General features: G+C 38.5%; 1 protein-coding gene, 1 non-coding gene and 1 pseudogene across 7 annotated transcripts; 1 reads left to right on the top strand and 2 right to left on the bottom strand.

Annotated features, from left to right (window-relative positions):
- Window positions 1-6271: 6271 nt before the first annotated feature.
- Window positions 6272-6345, top strand: TRNAI-UAU. The gene has a single exon. It is a non-coding gene; the product is annotated as a tRNA-Ile (tRNA).
- A 2521-nt stretch (window positions 6346-8866) lies between these two features.
- Window positions 8867-21317, bottom strand: LOC122666332 (probable iron/ascorbate oxidoreductase DDB_G0283291). Of its 6 annotated transcripts, XR_006333544.1 has the most exons (12): window positions 21236-21317; window positions 20782-20974; window positions 17369-17449; window positions 17075-17126; window positions 16280-16401; window positions 13829-13929; window positions 13633-13691; window positions 11427-11483; window positions 11204-11249; window positions 10827-11027; window positions 10017-10096; window positions 9155-9177 (listed from the first exon to the last, which is right to left on the bottom strand). XR_006333544.1 is itself a non-coding variant. In XM_043862535.1 (11 exons), exons 1-11 carry the CDS (start codon window positions 21311-21313, stop codon window positions 9111-9113), a joined length of 936 nt encoding a protein of 311 aa, XP_043718470.1. In that variant the 5' UTR covers window positions 21314-21317; the 3' UTR covers window positions 8867-9110. The 6 variants fall into 6 exon arrangements, 5 of the variants coding, with proteins under 5 accessions (XP_043718470.1, XP_043718478.1, XP_043718479.1 ...); XM_043862535.1 differs by lacking the exon at window positions 10827-11027 and having other exon boundaries at window positions 8867-9177; XM_043862541.1 differs by lacking the exons at window positions 9155-9177; window positions 10827-11027 and adding an exon at window positions 9518-9628 and having other exon boundaries at window positions 9985-10096.
- Window positions 21318-22170: 853 nt separating this feature from the next.
- Window positions 22171-22926, bottom strand: LOC122645502 (annotated as a pseudogene).

The raw sequence follows: 22926 nt of genomic DNA, 5'->3' as shown, positions 1-22926 counted from the left end.
ACAAGAAGTAGAATCAAGATCTTGATCTTGAATCATATTACTCGCGAGTCTTTCTTGTTTGTACCGATTCTTTAAGGATCTTGGGATAAAGATTAACACTTGACTCATTGTACTAATTGTTGTTGGTGAAGCTTGATTTGGTCTAGAAAGTACGGTTGAAATCTTCGGAGGGCCGTTTTGATCTTAAAACGATCTTGGAATGCCGAAAAATGGCAGGGCTCCATTGTTGGGCTCGTTGAGATCTTCGAAATGAGTATTTTTTAGCCATGTGTTATGTTTTGGGTTGACTCTGGTTTTTTGGCATTTTTTTGGACTAGGGGCATTTGTGTATTTTCTTGAGTTAGGGCTTCCCTATATAATGTTTTTATCTCTTTGAGATAGGGTTATGAGGGTTTGTAACATTTTCAGAGAAAATAGTGAAACCTGTTCTATTGTTCAGCCGTGGACGTAGCTTCCATCTTGGAGGTGAACCATGTAAATCTCTGCGTTGTGTATTGTGTGTGTTCTCTCTATTTTCGTTTTTCTTTTGCAAATACCATTCTGGGCATTATTTTCTTAACACTCATGACTCGGCTTATTATTTGATCAGCATGGAGATCAATGGAAGCACACACAAAGGCTTCAACATGAATGAAACTTATAAGAGTGATAATTTCTTGTGCTCCGGTGCTTTGGTGCAAGCAAGAGCCTGGGGACCGAGTAACGTTCTTTTTTTCTACTTTATTTTCTATTTAAATTTTATTTTTATTTTTTCTATCCATTCTTAATCAACAAACACGACTTAAATCTCAACGAGGAGAAGTGGCCTCAGCTACCAAACAGGAGGTGGGTGAGTTGCAGATTGAATGAAAGGACGTACAAGACTCTCAGTCCACCCAACGCGGCACGCGAGTCGTCTCTGGTTATATTATTTATTGTGATTAGATATCTACTTAAAATCCGGAGTTTGAAACTCAGGAACCCATTATTTATTAAAATGTTGAGTTGTATATATCAATGCTATGGGTGTTACCATAATAATGATGATAATAGTAAAGGAAGTGCAAATCAAGTAGCACTGTCTCTCTCTCTCTCTCTCACCCTGACTGACTGACGGCACTGGACTACAGAGAGAGAGAGAGAGAGAGATGGATGATACTGAAACCCCAAGATCGATGGATCGATTCGGTCGTTGCAGCAGCCGTGTCTTTGCTGAACTTCAAAAGGGAGTAGATAAACGCTTTACTACAGAGAGACTATAGTGGCACCCTGGCACGGATGGGCACCTACACACAGAAGACAGAACGGGAAACCAGAGATTGCGCCCAAAAGTCTCCAAGACCTGAGGAGCTCTTCACCCACTTCTTATTCTTCTTCTCGTTTTTATTAGCTATGCTTCACCAGTAATAGGAGCCACGTACACGGTTAATAGCTAAACACCTGTTGGGTTGGACTTAATTGGGAAATAAATTAAATAAACGTAGAAGAAGAACAGGGGCAAAACAGGAAGACGAAGATGATTTTTCTTTCAGTTAAAACCTTGGATAGTGAGTGAGTGGCCTATCCCCCTAGAGCCAGAAGTGAAAATAAAAAAGACAGTTTCTAGATTTGACTTATACGCTAAACCTACGTGGGAGAAATGATTAGTTTTAAAGAGAGGACATCCATACCATGGTGCCATCGAGTTTTTTAACTGTCGGATTGGAATATGTTTGTTTGAGATCCTATTCAACCGTATAGAACCCACAAACATTGGATTAATTGAAATGTGAGGTGGGGTTGGGTGGAAGTGTAGTGGAGTGGGATGGAAGTGGAAGGGAATTCACAACTTTGGATGAAAGAAAGACTGAATGAGAAGGGAAGGTGGGAATTGAATGGCGTCCACAAGTGCTACTACTACTAGCTACAGTACAGTATATATATGTATGTAATGTAGAAGTTATTTTGCTAGTGATTTGAAGGTGTGGACAGGTGAAGCAGCAGCAGGTATTCTTTAATTATTCTTTATTTCTTTTTTCAGTGGAGAAGCAAGCAATATATATATATATATATATATAAATAGAATGATATCAGATCAGAGTATCAAATGCTTCACCAAACCTTCTTTCCCTTCCCCTTAAAACGCGTAAACCGGGAGTCATCGATCAGAGCAGAGTAGCAGACATACATATGCACTTGCCCCCCCCCACCTCCACCTCTCTCTCTTTTGGTCTTGACTAGTAACATATGGCCGGGTTGGCCCACTCAAGGTTGTCAATAGGGAATCCAAATTTTGCTGGTTGAACCTAATTAACCAATACGGAGTTGTTATTCACACCGTTGGATTAGAATATTAGTTGGGTATCATTATACTTAGGGAAGAATTAAGGTGATGAATCTTATACATACATACATGATACATACAAGCATGGAAATCAATTCATTCTAACATTCTCTTTCTTCCCAAGGGAACAGAGCCCACGAGTCCGACCCCAAACTCTGAGAAGCAAACAGCTGATGACGAGACGTTTTGAGCAAACATTTTCTTCACTTTTCAGTCTTTCTCCACAAAACAACACACACACACACAAACACAGTGAAAAACCTAAAACCTAAAACCTAAAACCTAGGGAAATTGTCTCCATCTCATCTTGTGTACGATAAAGCCGGCAAAGATTTAGACCAGTACTGCATTTTGAAATAAATCCACTCCCATATTTAGAGTACACCCACCTACTTCAAATCTCTTCCCCCTTCCTCCAATTAATATCGGGAAAAAAAAATCCACGAGAAGAAGGGGGGATTCTTACTGTTTTTGAATAAGCAATCGATCGAAGGAACCAACCTCTATCCAGAAATCAGAATTGAGTTTGTAGTCATCTCCATCATTTCCGATCCATTTTCTTCCTTTTTCTTCTGAAGCTTCAATTTAATTGGGTCTTAGTTTGGAATTTGGATTAGGGTTTCTTCAATCTCTTAAACTTCAGCAGAGTTGAAACCTCTCCCTTCTTAGGCTGCCTTGGAGCCGCTACGACTCTCATCATCTTCTCCTGTACATCTGTGTATTCCTTGGAATCTTTGATTTTTAGGGTAATGGTTTCTTCTATTTTCTATTTTAGGCGTTTTAGGCTTTTAACCTTATAGGTATGGGTGTTGCTTATGGTATTGTGAAGAGTGGTGTTGGTGTTGCATCCATGGGTGTGATGCGACCTGGAGCTCGTCATGAAATCGATCGTTGCAGTTATGGTTGGACTTTGTTCTCATTCATATAAACAAATTGATATAATATTATCCAAATTTTTTTTTATTTATGGTCATTTTTGGAAATTTTTTAATTTTTATTTAAAAATTTTTAATATTAGTTTGAGTGATATTGACCGATACTAAAAACGATCCAGTGAAAGCCTAAGTGTTGGTCATTTTTTACCGATTCATGACAATTTCGATCGACCTAGATCAATATCGACTAACCTGGATCATTATCGGGTTAGGGTTAGAATCGGTCCTGACCAATCTCGAGATTATGAACCATGAACTGCACAAAATAGAGAATGGATCATCTGCACAAAATACATATGTAGAACTTCTTCATTCTCAAGTTTCGCCAATAAATTTTTTTTTATGAAAGTATAATCACACAAACCACACACTAATCCCAAACGCCAATAAATTCTTGTTTCCCTAATTTTGTTTTCAAGCATCAGCTACTTAGTGTGCGTGAAGTTTGGATTGCCACCAAATTTCATAAGTTGAACTCCGAAGCCATATGGAAGATAGAGAATCCAAAAGGGTGAACTGGTTTTCTGGTTAGGGATCGATCAGGCTCTTTGTGTAATATTTGATATTGTGAGTTTTAATTCCATTATGCTTGGTGAAGCGATGGTAATGTGACGTGATATGTTGGAAGCAATCTCATAGAGTTTTGAGTGGATTATGGTGGAGACGGACTTTAAAGATCAATGTATAATGAGGTAGCACGCTCAATATAGGAGGTACAAGGTATCCTTAATGGATAATGGGTTTTCTAGTTAATCGAGTCTAATGTGTGGATATCTTAACAACTGAATCAATTATGAAAGTGATATCAATTATTCTATTTGACAGGATTGATCCCTATTCCCAGTCTATATAATGCTAATAATACCTAATAATTGTTAACCCTAATAATTATATAGATAAGAGAGCAAACAAGATCAACAAGGGAGAGCGACAATGATTTTGGAGAATCTTTCGTCAAATGATATGGATCCGAGTATGTTTAAAATTGAATCTTATATTATTATTCATGTCATGTTCAATGATTCGGCATATTGATCTTGTGAAATGTGTTTCTAACACTTGTCACAAGAATGTACACCAATAACCCTTTATTCATGCACCTAGCCTCTTGTTGACAATTCCCTAATTAGGAAGTTATTGTCGGTGACAAATATAAAATTTAGGGCCAAATTCCATCCAATGGTTGACAGAACATTGTAATCCAACATCTATGGTTGACAGTCATTGTCTATGAACACTGATGAACTAGGTTGATTGACGAGTCGTGATTCAGGGGAACTCGCTACTGACTCGGTAATAAGGGTTGGACCGTTGCAGCACTAGGCTACGGGTAGGGATGTAAATGGATAACCGAAATCCGAATCCGAATTCGCATCCGTATTCGTTTAGGGGCATCCGTATTCGTTTAGAGATATTCAAAAAATAATCCGAATACTCCGATTAAAATCCGTCCGAAAAAAAATCAGAATACTTAATAATAAAAAATTAAGTAAATAATGATTTTTAGGGTTTTTGAAGATTAAACAAGTTCTAGAATATGATGAAAAGAGAATCATGATCTAAGAGATATGGATTGAGAGAGAATTGTATCCGCTAGGGGGAGGAAGGTCCGGGTTACACAAGGCAGATATATAAACGGATGGTCGAAAATCCGAATCCGATCCGCATCCGAATCCGTTTAGAGGTATCCGTATTCGGCCAGGGAATATCCGGTTCCGATCACATCCGATCCGTATCCGATCCGAATCCGATCCGTTTACATCCCTAGCTACGGGGTGGGGGCTGTCTGTTGGTAATGGGACCCATGCATACAAAAATGATTCAAACAGGACAAATATTCAAGTAGGCTCACTGGATATAGATAGATAGATAGGTGGAGTACAGAGCAAGACCAGTCAGATGTGTGTGTGTGTGGAAGAGAGAGAAAGAAAGACCTTTTCGTTCCCGCTAATAATCCCTCCATCTCCTTCCTTCCTTCCTTCTTCAATTTCCGCTCCTACCCCTATACCTATATCATATAGGCTTGCGTACACAGGACGTGAGACACTCGAAATCCTGCTACACGGATTCGGATTCACCTGAATTTGCTTCTTTCTTTCTACTTCCTTCTCTCTCTCTCTCTCTCGATCCTGAAAAGTTCTATTTATAACATGACTGGAAACCCTAATACTTCACTTGTCTCTTCTTCTTCTTCTTCTTCTTCTTCTAAACTTGTAGGAGATCTAAGAACGGAGGGAAAGCTTAATTATTTGGCACTCAATGTCTATGTCGGGGTTTCCTAGCGAGACCAACTCGGCATGTGACGTTTTTCTTTCTACATCTGTAATGGCGGCCAACACTAATAATAGCAAGGGAAAGAAGGAGGTTGGGAACGAGAAGAGGAGGAGGAAGAACAGGGCGGTGAAGCTGTCGACAGATCCACAGAGCGTTGCGGCTAGGGAGAGGAGACATCGTATCAGTGATCGTTTCAAGATCTTGCAGAGTTTGGTTCCTGGTGGAACAAAGATGGACACTGTTTCCATGTTGGAAGAGGCCATCCACTACGTGAAGTTCCTTAAGACCCAGATTTGGCTTCACCAAGCCATGATGAGTACCACCACCATGGCTGAAGATATTCTCTCTCCTCCATCTCCTCCTCCTCCTCCTCCTCCTCCTTGTCCCTACTTCCTCGCTTCTTCTCTTCCTTCTCATCACTCCGTATGCTCGTCGGCACCCATAACGGCGGAGCCAGAGCAACCGGCCGTAACCCTGTCTCCATCTCTGCCACTCTATTTCTTTGAAGCTGATGAAAATCATGAAACCATGTTCACTTATTAGAACCTTGGACCCTTCCTCCCTTGTATTTATCTCTACCTCTTTCTTTCTTTGTTACTGTGATGATCTCTCTCTGTTTTTTTTTGGTACAAACCCCTCTCTGTTAGTGTAGTGTTTTTATTTTTGTCTGTAAATCATTGTGAAATCTCATGTTAGCAGTAATGTGCATTCATATCTGAATTCTAGAATGATTACTTTATTACTTACTATATATTTCATAGGTCCCGTAGCTCAGTTGGTTAGAGCGTTGGTCTTATGAGCCGAAGGTCGCGGGTTCGAGCCCCGCCGGGACCACCTTTTTATTAATTTGTAGTTTTTATATCTAAATGTTCGTTCCTGAACGACCTGGCCCGGCTAAGGGATGGATGTGGTAATTATAGGTCTATGTATGGTCAGGCTTAACATGATTTGCTTGGCCTTGGAAAGTTAAGCCATTGATGAACATAATATCCAAAGTCTAAAACCCCAATTGTTTTAGTCCTAATTGGATTAATTGGTTTTAATTGGTTTTGTTCGGTCTGTTTGGTTTCAAACCGAAATACACATCATCTCTTATGCCCAGACTAATCAATCCTCACAATATCAGTTGGGTTTCGATCTAGATTGTAATTGAATTTGAGTATGAAATCCAATCTAAATCATCTAATTGAATATCCAATGGTCAAAATTGTCACACCACTTTATCATGTGGGTACAACAAGATATGCTCATCCATATATATTATTATTATTATTTTTTTTTTTGGGTGAAGTCTGCCTTCATTATTTGATACTTTGATTTTTGGAAAAAAATGAAAATGTCATGGTTAAATTACATTTTCAAATTTGATGGTTTACCTCAAATATGGGTTATCATATATTTTGAGCATTTGCACGTAAAAAAGAAGTTTTTTAAATGGGAAAAGGCTGAGCACACCATTAGGGTGCTGAGTATGTGTTTTCCTCTCTCCTTCCTTTTTGGAAATGATTCCATTGCCCTCTTGTGTTCTCCTTCCTTTTTGGAAATGATTCCATTGTCCTCTTGTGTTCAGCCCTGTGATTTTTTATGCTGTTAGCTTATTGAAAAGCTAACAGCATGCCTAACCCTCTCCCTTTCTAAATAATTTTTAAACAAGTGTTGAAATATAAAAAAGTCAATTTAGTATATAGATAATGTTAATTCATATGAGAGAATATTTTCAACCAACGAATTGAAACATATAAAGGAAATCGCTATTGGTAGTTATATATTTCTAAATAATGTTTTAAATATTATTTAAAGAAATTAAAAATTCTTGAAACAATGGGTTGGGAACCTTATCCTTGTTGATCCTAGATGGCCACTGAGAGGGGATGAATCAGTAGTGTCTGAAAACTCGAATCCAACTCGCTCATTTTCACAACTCATTCGTTGGTGTGAGTAGAACTCAAGCACATACACATACTGTCACACATTCACATACACATACTGTCACACATTCACATACACATATATGGCTATCATCAGCTAGGGCTATATTGCCAACCACACATCACAAATCCCATCCTCCACAAACCATCCTGCAGCAAATAATATGGCAATGCAAATACCAAAACACACGTTACAAGATGGAGACACGTGGTTCAGCAGTGTGTCTACATCCTTGATGCAAATGATCGCTTGTTCTGCAACCCAAATCCAGCTTTGGTACAGTGCACAATACAATTATTTGACCGCACCCACTCTCAAAAGAACCAACCCCTAGTTTATGTGGCACCCACCGGCCACCACAAAGGAGCTACAACCCTTGTTTATGCAGCAACAACTGCAAGCAAACAACGACCCCTTGCTTTGTTCATATTTAAACCATATAAATATGGATTTGAGAGACACAATTCCAACAAGTAAAACTATATACTGATAGCAGAATAAGGAGATCAGAAGTCTACCCACGCAGATCACTCTCCCCTCCCTATTTTTTCTCTCTGAGAAAGCTCCCTATGCAAAAGCTTTCTCCTATTGTATAATTGTGATTAGGGTTTTGAATTCTAGCCTGGTCAGTCCCTCCTACACAAGAGTTGATTGCGTGTAACTACTTCACCCCTGTGACTTCATCAACGTTGATTTTCTCAGGAGGATATTGCACTTGATGTTGATTAACACTAATGGTATGTTTGATTGCAAAGAAAAGAAAAGAAAAAACATAATGAGACAAAAATCATGATAATGCAAAGGTTGATTTATGTGTCTATTCCCTCTCCTCAAGTTCTTTTTTTGTTTTTTTTAATTTTTTGTTTTGTTTTCTTGGCATCCAAACATAGCCTAAGCCTCTCCTATGGATGTTTAATGGAATATTTTGCTACATGAGGTATGATCAATGAATAAAAATTTTAAAAGTAATATATTTCTCAATGAGTGTTAAGGAGAAGGTACTCTGGTTATGCCTCATTTCTATTAACTTTTAATGTCCATTTCAAGTTTGCAATACCATGTTTGTTCATCAAACCACTAGAGGCCATTCATTCAATCTGCGCACTCTACACCTCACATAGAACAGAGTGCAGTTCCCCTGTCTCAGGCTTAAGAAAATAGATTTCTTTTGCATAGTTTCCCATATTTAAAAAAATAATAAATAAAGGACACCTCTGTGTAGTAAAATTCTGTGCTATTTTATAACCAATAGGCGAACTGGCAGTAGACCAGCCTAAATCAATGCATTGTTGCTCCATGACTCATTGGGGTCAGGGTTCACAAACTAACAAGGATAAGCAATTCAAGTTTTTCACTGAAATCCAACTCCCTTTTCTAGTTTAAAGTCTTAACAGATAAATTCATTGGTCATACAGCTTATAAATTATGAAGCCAACTGTACTTTCTAATAAAAAGTTATAACGATGGTATGATATTGAAGTAGTGAAAACTATGACTTACAACAGGCAAGCAAATACATTCACATCAAGTCCAAACTACATTACATTCACAACCATTAGATGTTTCTAATGGATTCATGCCTTCCATCCAACTTGATGAAAAATGCTCAGAACCATGTTAAAACTAACTGAAGTTGGACATTCTTAGGGTTCTCATGTTTTAAGCCATCCCTACTGCGAAGAGTATGTGACCCTAAAACGCTCTTGCAGGTAGTCCCCACTGCGTATGGGAGGAAACCTGCAACACAGCAGAAACTAACTCAGTTCTAAATAGAAATGCTATGCTTACAAAGAGAAGAATTAAACATCTTTTTCTTGGATCAGAAGAGGCACTATCTATCCAGAAAACATGATAATTGAGGAATGTATGTCAGGGTGACCAACATCATTTGTGCTGAATATGGATTTGGTATCTAGATTATGAATGGTTTCCATTTTATTGCAATGCACACTGGAGGATCTCCAACACTAAATCTACTAACCAAATAGGCAGATTCTAAGGATCCAAAAGATCTTATGAAGTATATATAATAAAAAATCATAGTGATGCTATATATTAATTCAGTTTATAAAAACATAGTGATGCTATACATCAATTCAGATAATCTAACTGGCTCAAAGCTTCTAAGTACAAGAAACTACTATGTGATATAATCAAATGGTGAACCTCAGCAGTATGTGCACCATAGTTGTCACGGCGTCACGGCGATCCAAGTCAGTGGAGGGGTGTCACGTCGTTATATCGACATGGCGAGCATGTCGACCATGTTTCATTTTTTATTTTCTCTATTTTTAATGTTTTAATAGATGTATACTCAAGTCATGTTTTATTTTTTCTCTATTGTTTCTCAAGTTTTAAGAAGAAAAATCAGAAATCGAAGAAGAAATCGAAGGGGGAAAGAAGAAATCGAAGAAGAAATCGAAGAAGAAATCGAAGACAGAAAGAAGAAATCGAAGAGGGATGCCATGGCGTAGGTCGCCATGCAACCTTCTCCAGCGCCAGGACGCCATGGCGACCCCATGACAACTATGGTGTGCACCACATATACAGCACGGCTAGGTCATGTATAGACATACCTAGGTGGGAATTTCTCACTGCAACAACTTTCCAAGCATTCTATCATGCAATCACTGTTTGGATCTAAGAAGAAGGCAACCTGCAATATTGCACTCCAAAAGGTCAAGGGGTCAAAACTCTTTCTTTGATGAAAGAAAACTATCATACAAATTGTAAAGATAATGAGAAATCATTCATTCAATTGCATGTCACTTCAAAGAAAAATTGTAACGATGTTGACAGCCGAACCTACTATCATTAACAGAGAATTGATATTATAGAGAGGCATTTGATGATGTGACTTGACTACGACTTACTGATCCAGACTGGATCATTAATTTTGTGTCAATTCACCAAACTGTAAGATAGCTTTGATTACCTGAAGCCCTCACTTTAGCCAAAGTACTTGTATCAGACATGACATAGCATGGGTGTGGATATTTGGTGTGTCCTCTCTCGGGAAATTTCGGGAAGGAGTACGCACCCATTACATTTAATTTAACACGTCATAGATTTTATGAAAGTATCTTACAGTTTGGGAAATTTCGGGAAGGAGTACGCACCCATTACATTTAATCAAGTTCATGACATTTAATTTAACACGTCATAGATTTTAGTACGCAATTACATTTAGAGCATTTAATGTCTTGTTGCAAGTTCATTGAATTTATATTTTGTTGCTAAATGATTTTATTTTTTTTTGTTGTAAGTAATTAATAAATCTAGACAATTAACTTCCTTTTGTCCTTAAAATTTTGATAAAATAGTTACACTTCACGTTTCCATACTTCCAAGGATTAAACAACCAGACAGATCTGACTCCAAATCACATGCATGCATCTGAAATAGCACCCAAATGAATGGAAGATAGTAAAACACTGTCGAAGACCATGCACATTCAACTCATAAGGGAGTGGAACCAACATTCTCTATAAGTTGTCCTACATGAAAAGCCAATCTGGTAAGGTTTGTTCTAACCATCCAATTAACAGAGCCTGAACCTGGAACATGGAACAGTTAACATAATTTTTCTGCCCACAAAAACTAATCACATTCAATAACCACCTGACATCGTTAAGGAATGGATTTTAGTACTGGAAATCTCACAGATCAAGTTCACGAAACCTTGGACCAGAACTTTGAAGCAATGATAAATTTTGAAATAAAAAAACAAAGAAAAAGGGTAAAACAGGGATGCAGTGATTACAGAATAGCGTTCTTGTCCAGCTGGTATGACTCTGTGCAACGTCGAACTGCAAATGAGAGGAGCAGGGGAAAGAAATATCAAAACAATATCTTCAATGAGGACTTTCAATTTATTGGTGACAAAGTTGTCAGGCAAACAATAAACCTCACCCTACAAAGAACATGAGCTAAAACACCGAATACGAGAAAGCAAATGCCTTTGTGTAACAGAATTGAGTGATTACCGGAACAAACAGTTAGTCCACCTCTCCATCATATCGCCGATGTTAACAATGAAAGCCCTGCGAGTTTAAATTTTGTGAATGAAACTTCCACTTCAACAGATGCAACACAACTAGGTTGTAAAAGTGAACAGTCTTTATAAATTATGGTAGTTCTGATGTGACCACAGGTTCTAAAATCCTAATTCCAGGTCACTATAGGCCCGCTCGAATGCTAAACGGTTCAATATGTAATAGTAATGGAAATTCATAAATAATCTAAAGTGTACAGGGGGGGAGTGGCAGAACCATAAATAACCAAAATCTTAAGGTAACTTGGTACTTAAATGGAGGAAAGGATAAAAAGGGAATTAGAATTAAAGGAAGAGGACAGACTTGGAACTAAAATAATTAAAGGATATGAATTGAATTAACACAAATGGAAGGGGTAATAATGGGAAGAGGGGGTATATGGTGACACTTAAAATATTGTCACCATCTTGAACCTTTCACCTACAATAGGAGCACCAGAAAATCAGCAGTAACCCTCCTTGTGTGTGATCGATGGAACTCATACAATAAGGGCTCAATCCGATTGAAAATTTGGGATGAAACTCCAAACTCCCAATCCTATTGAATGCAAGTTATGGATATCCAAATCAGTAAGTGATTAAGCAGTATTCAAGATCTGAAACTGGACTTGGTGTTAGGGACTGGTTCTGATTGATCGATGGTTTGATTCTCTCAACTCCAGCAGTCTTTTGGCTTAGGGCTTGGTAGATGGAATCGCCCAGAGGTAAGCATCAACCTCTTACAGTCATAGAGAGATAGGGCAAGGGGTGAGGGAGATTGATATCCAAATAAGAGCCAGAGAAGGAACAGCTGAACGAGGAAGACAGGAGAGAAGAGAGGAGGCCATTCGACCACCAGCTACACCATAGTAACAGTAAACTCCAATTCCAAATCTCATTCAACTCCGCATAGCAGTGAGGTTACAACCATATATATAAAAGAGATACTCCCATAAAATAGAAACAACTCTTAACTAGGAAACTTAAAACAAAATAAGAAATGCCAAATATCTCCTACATATAATGAACTCTTACCAAAGTAAAATGCAATTACAAAGATATCCCCAAATCACTAAATTAACCCCTACCAACCCTTGGTGGTCCAAAAATCAAGGTTTGGCTGGTTCTGTCTCCACTTGGGTTTCCAGATCCGGTTGTGCCGGTCTAGCCACCGTAATGCAACTGCATCAAGTTCTAAATTCTTCAAGAACTGAGGCAGTATGGTAGATATTCTCATAAATGATGCCAAAAGAAAATTATGGCTTTTAGATTAGTGAAAATGGGTACAAAGACCAAAGGGTGAATAAAAAGAGTTAAAGTCATTGATTTATCATAGAACTGTGTGACTTGGAACAATGTGGCCATTTTGCAACAGAAAGTGCACTGCATGCCATACTATTGAAAAAGGTATCCATGTAGAATCCACATAGCATGTAAATGCATCTACGAACAAAATGATCCAATCGAGAAAAATGTTCAGAAAGTTTGTACTGTCTATATAGTTGCATTTCCAAATGCTTCTTTTCTTGGAGCTTCAAATTGTACATAGAGTGGTGTTTATGGTAAATTTGGAGAAGAGAATGTACTTTGTTCGAAGCTTTCTAGAGCAGGGACCTTGGTTTTATTATTATTTTTTTTGGCGTAGTATGTTGAGGCATTTCACTTCAGGCAAATCTCCTATTCTATCAATAAATTCTTCTATTAATCAAAGAAAATTTTGAGCCTCAAAAGTGAGCCTACAATTTAAAGACCAGGATCGGAGACTGAATCGAAGACCGCCAATCCTGATCAGGATTGTCCAATCCAGCCTGATCCCAGAACAATTTCCACAAGTACTGGCTGGTATCAGCCCGTATTGGCAATCCAGATTGGCTGATCAAGCTGATCTGATCCAATTGTGAACCTTGAAACATGCAACATGATGATTGTTACAATCTATGGAACATATTATATGTTTAAATTTAATCGATTAAAAGTTGCAACCCCTAGAAGTTTACTCTGTTTCCAATTTCTGGATTGTTTTAGGTTGCATGATCACTCACAAGAAAAAGAAAGTTCATTAGCTGCAGCATTTAATCTAAAAGAAGTTAAAATTTTCTACTTTTTGAGATTCATAGAGCAGCAAGAAGCTTTTAGAAACTAGTCATTTCAGAGCTCACCCATTGACATGCTGCACATCCTCCCAGACTTGAGGCTGCCTATATTTCTCTCTACATATCTGTTAGAGAAGAATGGAAGATTTTTAGATAAAATCAAGTAGCAAACATTTAAAAAATTGCTATATAATAAAATAAAATATAAAAAAAGATAACCGCTTCCGCTCTTAAGGTCACAAAGTATCCTCATCAAACCTGCCTGAAGTCCACGGACCCCATCAGTTGCAAGAAGAGTAATCATTCCATAATCTGAATGAGCGGAAGCACCATATGTTTCCTCATTGGAAACAGCTAGTTCGCCTGAAATCAAGATAAAAAGATGCAAAACAATCATTCACAAATAAACAGTTTCCTGGAACACCTAACATTTCTTAACCACATTTTTACTTTTTCACACAGAAAAAAAAAACAATACAAAAAAATAAAACTATCAAGGAGAAACAAACAAAAGAACAAGAAGGTTCAAAAAAACAATGTCCTTACGTCAAAGCTGAAGCAGAACCAATAGTCAGAAGAGAGCCCAAACCCCCAGCCCCACATTCTATTTTGAAAAATCCAGTAGAGAAAATGTAAACAATAAAGAGGTCACGAGTTCAACTCTCCTTACTCCTTAGGCCTACTTATCAAAACAAAACAAAACAAAACAAAACAAAAATAAATTCTAATCCTGTCATTCTTCTGATGCAGCAACGCTTGTGTGGGTTGGCTCGAACCCGATTGGAGGCCCAGACAGAGAACCAGGTCCAAGTTGGGTTTTGGGTCTAGTAGAATATCTAGGCTTTAATTTGAGAATAATATTGTGATCTTTTTATTTTGGGGAGATAGCCAGGTAGTTGTTTCACTTTCCTATTTTCTTTTAGTTTCTGTTATGTGCATAGCTTGCATGGGCTTGGGGAGGGGGCGTATGTGGCAATAAGGGTATAATATCTATTGTATTATTGTGAGTTGTATTATGTAAAACGTCTTATGTGGGTTAGGGTTAGTTACATGTGGTTATTAGTAGTGGGGTGAGTTAAAGGGGAGAAGTTGTAGGAATGATTAGTGGGTAGTTATGGATAACTACTTGTACGTGTATTTAATGCGAACGAAAAGTTGGAGAAGATATAACTTGAAGACAAAAATGATTCCTATCAATTCTCGTATGAGAAGGAGGTCCCGGCTTCCTCAATTAAGCCAAAGACGTCATAGCTTCGTCTGTAAAGCTTTTTATCTCTTTTTCCCCTATTTTATCTCCTTTCTTTTCTACCCTATTTTCTCTCCTTCTAATCCTATATTCCTATCTTCTATCCCTACTGTGCATGTATCAATTTCCTAGATTGAGCTAGTTTTCCATTTTCTGTTGGAGTCTTTCTCATTTATATGGATGCAACCATCACATTTAGTAGTTGATTGAATATGGAATATTGAGTATAATAGAGTATGCCTCTGTAGCCTGTGTTTGTGTGCCGTCCCATCTCTCTCTTCCCTGCAATTCAAAACCTCCTATCGCAGGAGTGTTCTTCTTCCCATCTTCCTTCCCTATTTCTTCCATTATTCGATTCAATCAAGTTCGTCGCCGGAAAGTTCGTATCTTCTTTCCTATCCTCTGGTTTCTCCTCCTTATATCTTTTCTTTTGTCACTTGTTTTTACTTGGAACACCTCTGTTTTTTCTTGCATTTCTGCTGCATACAACATCGTTGAGTTGGGACACATTTGTTAGAAATCACTGGACATTAACCCATTTGCCCTAGGATTCTGGGCATCGGTTCATTCCTATAGAGCAATTCATTCCATGGAATCTCGTCCCTTACAGTATCAGAGAAGGAGATTTCACAGAAAAATGTAGGTTTCAGAAAAAAACTTGATCGTTGTGTTTAAATCATGGTTTTTAATCCTAGTTTTTGCTATAAATCAATAGATTTAGGTAAAACTAAGTTAGTTGATACATCAAACCTGAACATTTACAAGGATTTGTACTCAAATCGATGAAAGCCTCTTATCTTGTTATATGTTGTTCTCCATTTCAGCGTTTATGCATGATACATGCTATATATTGCTTATTTATATTGATTTTTGCTCTAAAAATGTATTTCCATGTGTATCTTGACCATTTCCACGCGTATCTATAGCGTACGACACGTATCTCCGATATGATACGTCTCTTAAAATTTCCTTCCCCTTTGTTTGCCAATTATGCCCTTGCCTTTGTAAAATTATTTCTATCATATCTCTTGGTCCCTTTTCTTTCAAGATTAATTACCTATTAGCCCCACCTCCTATTTGCCTTACCAGATAGGGTCCTCATTGTGCTGTGAAATTACGAAATTGCCCTTATCCTTGATCAATTGAGCTCCATTGCTGGGGGTGGGCCCATGGTGATCTCAAAGTAGGGTTTTGAATCCCAGGATTGCATCATATCCATGAGGGAAAACATTCACCAAGAATCACTACATTGTGCATGCTAGGCGTAACATTTCATTTTCTTGTATAATTTGAAGCCTGCTGAAGATACTAATGCATCCATTTGGGCTATGACCATTAAGACTTGATCATTTAAAAGCCCTCTTTGCAAAGGAAACCTATCATACATAGTCAAAACACGGAGCTCAAACAAACAGCCATTTGCAAACAATAAAAAACAAACCAAGGAATCAAAAACCATAATCAAACCTGGATAGTGTAACAGACGAACAAATGGCATTGGTGCATCCAATGCCCCTAGTTTCTCAAAGAAGTTCTCTTCCAAGTTCAAAGCCAAAGCAATCAAAGAGACCAGGCTTTTCCCAGCATTCCTGACAAAAAAAAAAACAGCATTGATATGATGTGTGCTTAAATAAAGAGGCCGGTTTTGCCATTATAAATTATGACAACATTTGGCATGCCAAGAAAAAGATTATTCCCTTGCCAAGCAGCAAGTTTGGCCTTGCAGCCCCAGGCCAAATGGTTACAAGAGAAATTTTCAACCCTACTGGTTAGCTAAGAAAAAACAAGCATACTGAAAATATTACTAGAATAGAAATGCAATACAAGGAGGCTGATGGAGCTGGTGTTGAAGGAAATTGACCTCTGGCTAATCCAGACAGAACCCCACAATTTGGATGGTCTGGATGTGCTACATCACTACATCAGTCCTCACTAGGATTCAAGTATCAGGACTGCAACGGGCAGATAGGCCCGATGAAGATTGGGATCAGCCTGCACCGATACAGCCAATCCCACCAATATAAAAAGTCTCTTAAACATACGAGAGCAGAGGTCAAAAATATTATAAAGATGCTGCAGTGATTATTATGAAGATGATGAAGTTAAAAAAGGGTATCAACAAGAAATATAGAATAATTGTGACAATATAGGCATACTAGAACCGAAAATCTGTAGGGCACTAGAGAGATTTCTGGCAATTCATTCTCACTCATAAAACATACAGTATTCAACTGAATGAAAAAGCGAGCCATCAGAACTTACAGGACTGTCTGATAATAAGATTCCATTGTGAGTTTCCACGATGGCAGAGCTTCTACAATTTCCTAGGCAATAACAGCATTGAGAATTCTGCTCAAGAAAACTTCTGTTTACAAAAAGATGTTCTCACAGGCACAGAAGGAAATGTAGTAATAGAGAATTTATTAGGTAAAGGATGTCAGATGAGATGGAGAAATCAGTGGACATCTATTCTTGTTAATCCACTACTAGCAATCAAAGTAAACAATTTAAAATCTCAATAATCGTCAAAATAATTAAGACGGAAACATAAAATACCTTCTGAAGGCCATTGATTCAGATTAGTTAGAGTTGTAGTGCCTTCTATAGGACCAATATGGAAAGACTCTTTTAGATCACCTGTTTTCAGCCATTAAGGATGATTAGGTCTGGTGTCACTTTCACAAGCCATTCAGCTGAATTAGTAAATAAAGCAAGGGAACTACTGGTTGCCTGGGTGGGCCAATTGGATGGGAGAGAGAGAAAGCACAGTTTATAAACCATGTCATTTTTCTTTTGAGGAAAAACTGAAGGCAATTTTAATGGGAAAGAGTGCCACATTAACTATTCTATTCTGCAGCATGATAAATATCCAAGAAAAGCAACCAAAAGTAGGCATAGATGCAGTGGAAATGGTAGTATGGAAGGGCTCTGTTGCCCAGCTACCATAGTTCGAGTAAGGCCGGTCAAATTTATAGATCAAACAGGTTAACCTAATATTGTACAATCAATACACCATATACTACAAAATCTTACATCAAAATTACAGCTTAAACTAGATGCATAGTAATGTAAGCCTAGATAGGAACTATTCAACCCTAGCTATGATCACAGGCACAACTCAAGTACAGGTACTGGTTCAGACTTGTAACAGTGTATAAACTAAATCCAAATAGTAAATAAACAAGGTCATAACAGTCCTTTAAAATCTCCCATAACATCCAAAATACATATAGATTAAACCTCACAAAAGATACATGTGAGCAGCCAAACAACCTTATCGCAGGCTCAAAACTGTGGGCAAAACTTAGAAATAAACTTGATATAAAATATCACATCTCCAGCCAAGAGTTTAGGAAGACATTACCATCGATTGGAAGGAACAATAGGGTGAATCAGCCTTCCAAAGATCAGCTTCAATGGATGGCTATAGACTGAGATATGACAGGATAACAGAAAATAGAAAGTAAGTTCAAAATAAACTTAGTGTACATCTTCAGATTCAGCCGATATAACTGCTCCAAACTTGGGTTGATTGTAGACCACAATAAGGGGATGCTGTGCTCCAAATATCTCCCAATTCCGTGGCTGGTTATAGAGATATGGTGGTTTGCAGTTGCAGAAGAAAATAGAAACAAAGCCCAGCCGCAGGTGTGATTTGACTCTCAGATCCGCAACTTTGATAGCAGCACTTGGGGACTTCTAGATGATCTTAGAAGCACTTATGGGAATTGGGTGACCTCAGTTATGCACAGGAAATAAACTCAGAGTAGGGAACAGAAATCGATGGAGAAAATAGAAGAAGGGGGATGGGGATAGAATGGCTATCTCAGCCAGGGCCTCTCACCCTTTCCCAGCCTCTCTCAGGACAATGGGTTTGCAAAAGCAAGCCTCTATTCATCATTCAAATCGTGCGGGACTCCCTTGGAGTCTATTACATTATATAGGACTTGGTTTCCAAAAATAAAACTTCAAAAACTTGCTGCCTAAGTAACTCTAACTTAGCTGTTTATTAGACAACTATTACAAAGACACAAATAGAAAAAAAACAAAAATAGAAAACAAATCTCCCTATTGCTATTACATGAAATAGAAAGACCGAAATTAGAAACTACTTAAGATTCTATTGGAATGAAATAAAATCTACTTTCTAAAACTAAAAATAGAAACTAAACTATGGCAGCATCTAATATTGCACTCCAGCTGTCCCTATTGGCCCACAGCACTGTTCATGTGAACAGTAACTCGTGGTACTGTTCATTTGAACAGTAACTTTTCTTAACTTTTATTTTTGACATTTTCTTCTTCATGCTTTGATCTACATCACATATCCATAATGATTGCACAAGCAACGGTTGGAGCAACATAAATGGTGAACTATTGAGCAAGACCAACATGCTTTCAATTTGAGAATTCTATTAAGTAATAAGAAGAGGTCGAGCCTTGGCGCAACAGTTAAGTTGCACTATTGCAACCTGTTAGTTGCTGGTTCAAAACTTGGAAATAGCCTCTCCTGCGAAGAAAGGGATAACGCTGCGTACATTTGCCCCTCCTAGACCCTGTATAGCGGGAGCCTCGTGCCCTAGGTTGCTCTTTATTAAGTAATACGAAGACAAGAAAATCTTGTCATGTGGTTTTCAACCAATTCAGTGTCGCAATGTGCTAGAACATCATAATTTTGATCAGAAAAAGGTTTGCACAATGCAGACATAGTTGAAAGTTATAAACAAAGGAAAGGGTTTTCTACATGGGCCATGGAGATAGATTCTCTCTTTTATGCAACATGGCAGTTCAGTTGGGACCCAAATTTTGTGCATGCATTGTCCACATCACCATCTACCCCTGTCAAGTCTTCAGCCCAACAGAACACGTCATTTGATACATATGGGTTTGAAAGTAGTCAAAAAAAACTTCTTGAAAATTTTGGACCAGTAACCATGGGGAAGAGTCCAAAACATGGTGCAATGTACGGTTAAGATGGACCACAAAACTTGACCAATGGCTGATTTATCCAACAATTAGAACAGACAAATCAGCCTCCATATGGCAGAAACCTCGACCCTGGTGAGCGGTTGTCTCCACAACCCAAGAAGAAAATTTCTCCCCATAAAGAGAGAACAAAAATGGTGGGTGCAGTTTCATTGCAGGACTGTCAACCCAAAAGAAACAAAGAGAAACAAACCCTTTTTTTTATGGTTTCTCAGTTTTCTATTTTGATCCAACTAGTTATCAGGGACCTTAGTTGGTTTCTTCGTTGATTGGAAGCTAATCTGCCTAAGAGAAGCATAGAGCTTCTAGGTGAATTCTAGTTTTGTAGTCCTAGTGAAAGTGGACAGATACCAGCACAATACCAATATACTAGCATATTTTCACATAAGTACAATCCGTGCTCTCTCTCCTGAGTAAAATTATGCATATGTTGTCAGTCATGGTCGTTTTAGACTCCTTGCTTCATGCTCCCCCAAAATCGTGAGACTCCACTTCCCAATCCATCTCTTCCGCTCTCTTCTCCTTTTTTCTTTTTTTTTGGGTGGGTGGGGGGGGGGGGGGGGGTTCCCATTTTTTCTGTTTGATTATCTTTCTATACTCAAGAGCCTAATTCACACAATTCATCCCACATGCTTACCACAAATTTTGACCTTGGAGACTAGTTAAGAACCACTCAAACTAGCACTGTATTCAATTGACACCTTTGCCACCAAAGTTTATGTCTTTCATTTTATCATTCTCACTAAATCCACTGCATGACTCAATAATGGGTCCAATTCACACCATTGAGCTGATGGATATCACTTCCTCATCTGATGTTTTATCTCCAGCACATTGACCATTGATCCTATCACCTATATAGTTCTGATACTGTGCAGACCATGAAGAGACTAGGAGAACCATATCAAATTAGCATACATTAAAAAGCCCAGGAATGGTGTACAGGTAACCAAGAGTGTGAATATTGTTATAAGAGAACAAACCTCTGGAATTCAACGAAGTATCCAGTTTCTCAGCATAAAAGGGGGAGTAACCTCTGTTTTCCTTTCGCGCCAGTTTCATCTTCTGTTCCAGGGGAAGTGAGAATAACATTTTACTCTCTTCAAACACTCTCTTAAGAAACTCTTCTTCAACCCCATGATTCGCAAGGTAAAAGAAACCAAAGTCTACGCATGCCTGAAAATACCCATTTCAATTTCGGTATCAACTTAGAAAGAAAATTCAGAATATATAAAACAACGATATTAATAGAGCCTTAAAAACTGCTAGAGACCAAAAAAGTAATCAAAATATAAACAAAGATCTCCATCTAGAGCAGAGCAAGATAATCACTCCTATCACAACTACTTTATTAAAAAAAACTCTCTGCTAAACAAATAGAACGTCGAAAATAGGGGGGGAAACGAGAATAAAAAGTGTAGGGCGCGAAGATCGAACTCTGCGGATAGTTGTAGCAGTCGATAAGCGATCCGTTGATGATAAGTCGATGATCGGAAGCTTGAGAGTTTCCCCCATTTCCTTTAGTGTCTACTGTGGCTCTCGTCTCAGCAGCGAGCAAAGCAAGACTCTCCTTGGGTTAAATTAATCGGTTTCACATTTTTAATTAGAAAAATTTCACAAACTTTCTTTTTCTTCTTTTTCTTTTGTGAATCAAAGACTTCCCTATATAGTTTACCAAAACAAAAAAGACTTCCCTATATTTGTCCCAAGTCCCATCTCTCTTGTTTAAAGTTTCCTTTTTATTCCAAATCACAACATTTTATCTCTCTTTCCCTCGTGTTAATTTTAATATTTTAAAGGGTAAAGTACACGTATCCCCTATGGTAAAGTACACGTATCCCTTATAAAGCACCCAATATTAGTCGTACCCCCTAAGCTTCTGATTAGTCCACGACTCCACATACCATCCCTCAATATTCCACATACCACCCCTGTTTTACCCTTTAATGCCATTTAAGTTCACACCAGGTATTAAATGCTAAAAGATGACCAAATTACCCTTTTTTCTATTTTTTCAAAATTTGAAAAGACCTAATTGCCTTGATCTATTTGCTAAAATTTGAAAAGACCAAAATGCCCTCATCTTCCCCAAATCATCATCTTCTTTTACATACCCACCACCACCACCACCACCACCCACCATTAACACCATCACCATCCCACCGTGAAGCCCTACTTCGCAGATCGTTCGCATCGACAATTTTATTCGAAAGCTGAAAATCGGCAGAAAGGTTTATCTTCGTCGTCTGGTTACGATCGATCAATAGAAGATGATCGTGAGGTTTCCAGATCGTTGAGAAAGCGTTTTGATCATGATTCTGATGGTTTTGAAAGGAGGAAGAGCTTCGACCGTTATCGGGATTGCGGTGATAGGGATATTTCACTTTCTTCACCTCGGACTTCTTATAGTGGTGAGAGGATACATCGGTCGGAGAGCTTTTGTGGCTCTAGGCGGGAGTTCCCCAAGGGTTTTGCAAGCCACAACCTTGTTGTCATGAGATTTCACCAGCAACCCAGCTGGGCACATTGCGTTAAGGTCACTAATACAACCCGCACGGCTACATTTCCCTTTTCCCTCTAAATGGGATGATGGAGACGGCAAGGTTGTAGCCATCAACAAGGCTTACATCATAGAAATCCTCTTCTCCAAGTGTTATCTCTGCAAGGGTTGCAGGGGGTACTCCTCCTAGGCCATTGCAGTAGAGAGAACCACCACAGTCACCGGTGGCACAGCTACCTCTGGCGGAGGCGTCGAAGGAACATTCATGGCGACCCCAAATGCGGCCCGACCAACCTGCAGGGACTCGGAGGGAGTAGGCTTGCTTGGGATTTAGCTTAAATCCACCTCTTGCAAGAATGGGTTTCCCTGCACCGGGTTGGATTCCTGGTCATACTGGGTGTGTACATTTGTTGTAGAGAGCTATTGTGGTTGCTGAGACCTCCACTGCATATTAAAACAGAGCAAACAAACACTTCCATTAGCAACATTTGCAGATAAAATGTATGTGTTTGTGTTAATGTGTTTAGAGAGGTTAGAGAAGCGTACCTGAAATGTAGGCAAAGAAGGCAGTAACACAGAACAGAGCAAGGAGAGGGCTCGGGTTCTCCCCCATTGTAATTATGTGCTG

This window comes from Telopea speciosissima, chromosome 1 (assembly GCF_018873765.1).
Source record: "Telopea speciosissima isolate NSW1024214 ecotype Mountain lineage chromosome 1, Tspe_v1, whole genome shotgun sequence".
Lineage (NCBI taxonomy): Eukaryota > Viridiplantae > Streptophyta > Magnoliopsida > Proteales > Proteaceae > Telopea > Telopea speciosissima.
This window is presented reverse-complemented; position numbering and strand designations above follow the sequence as displayed.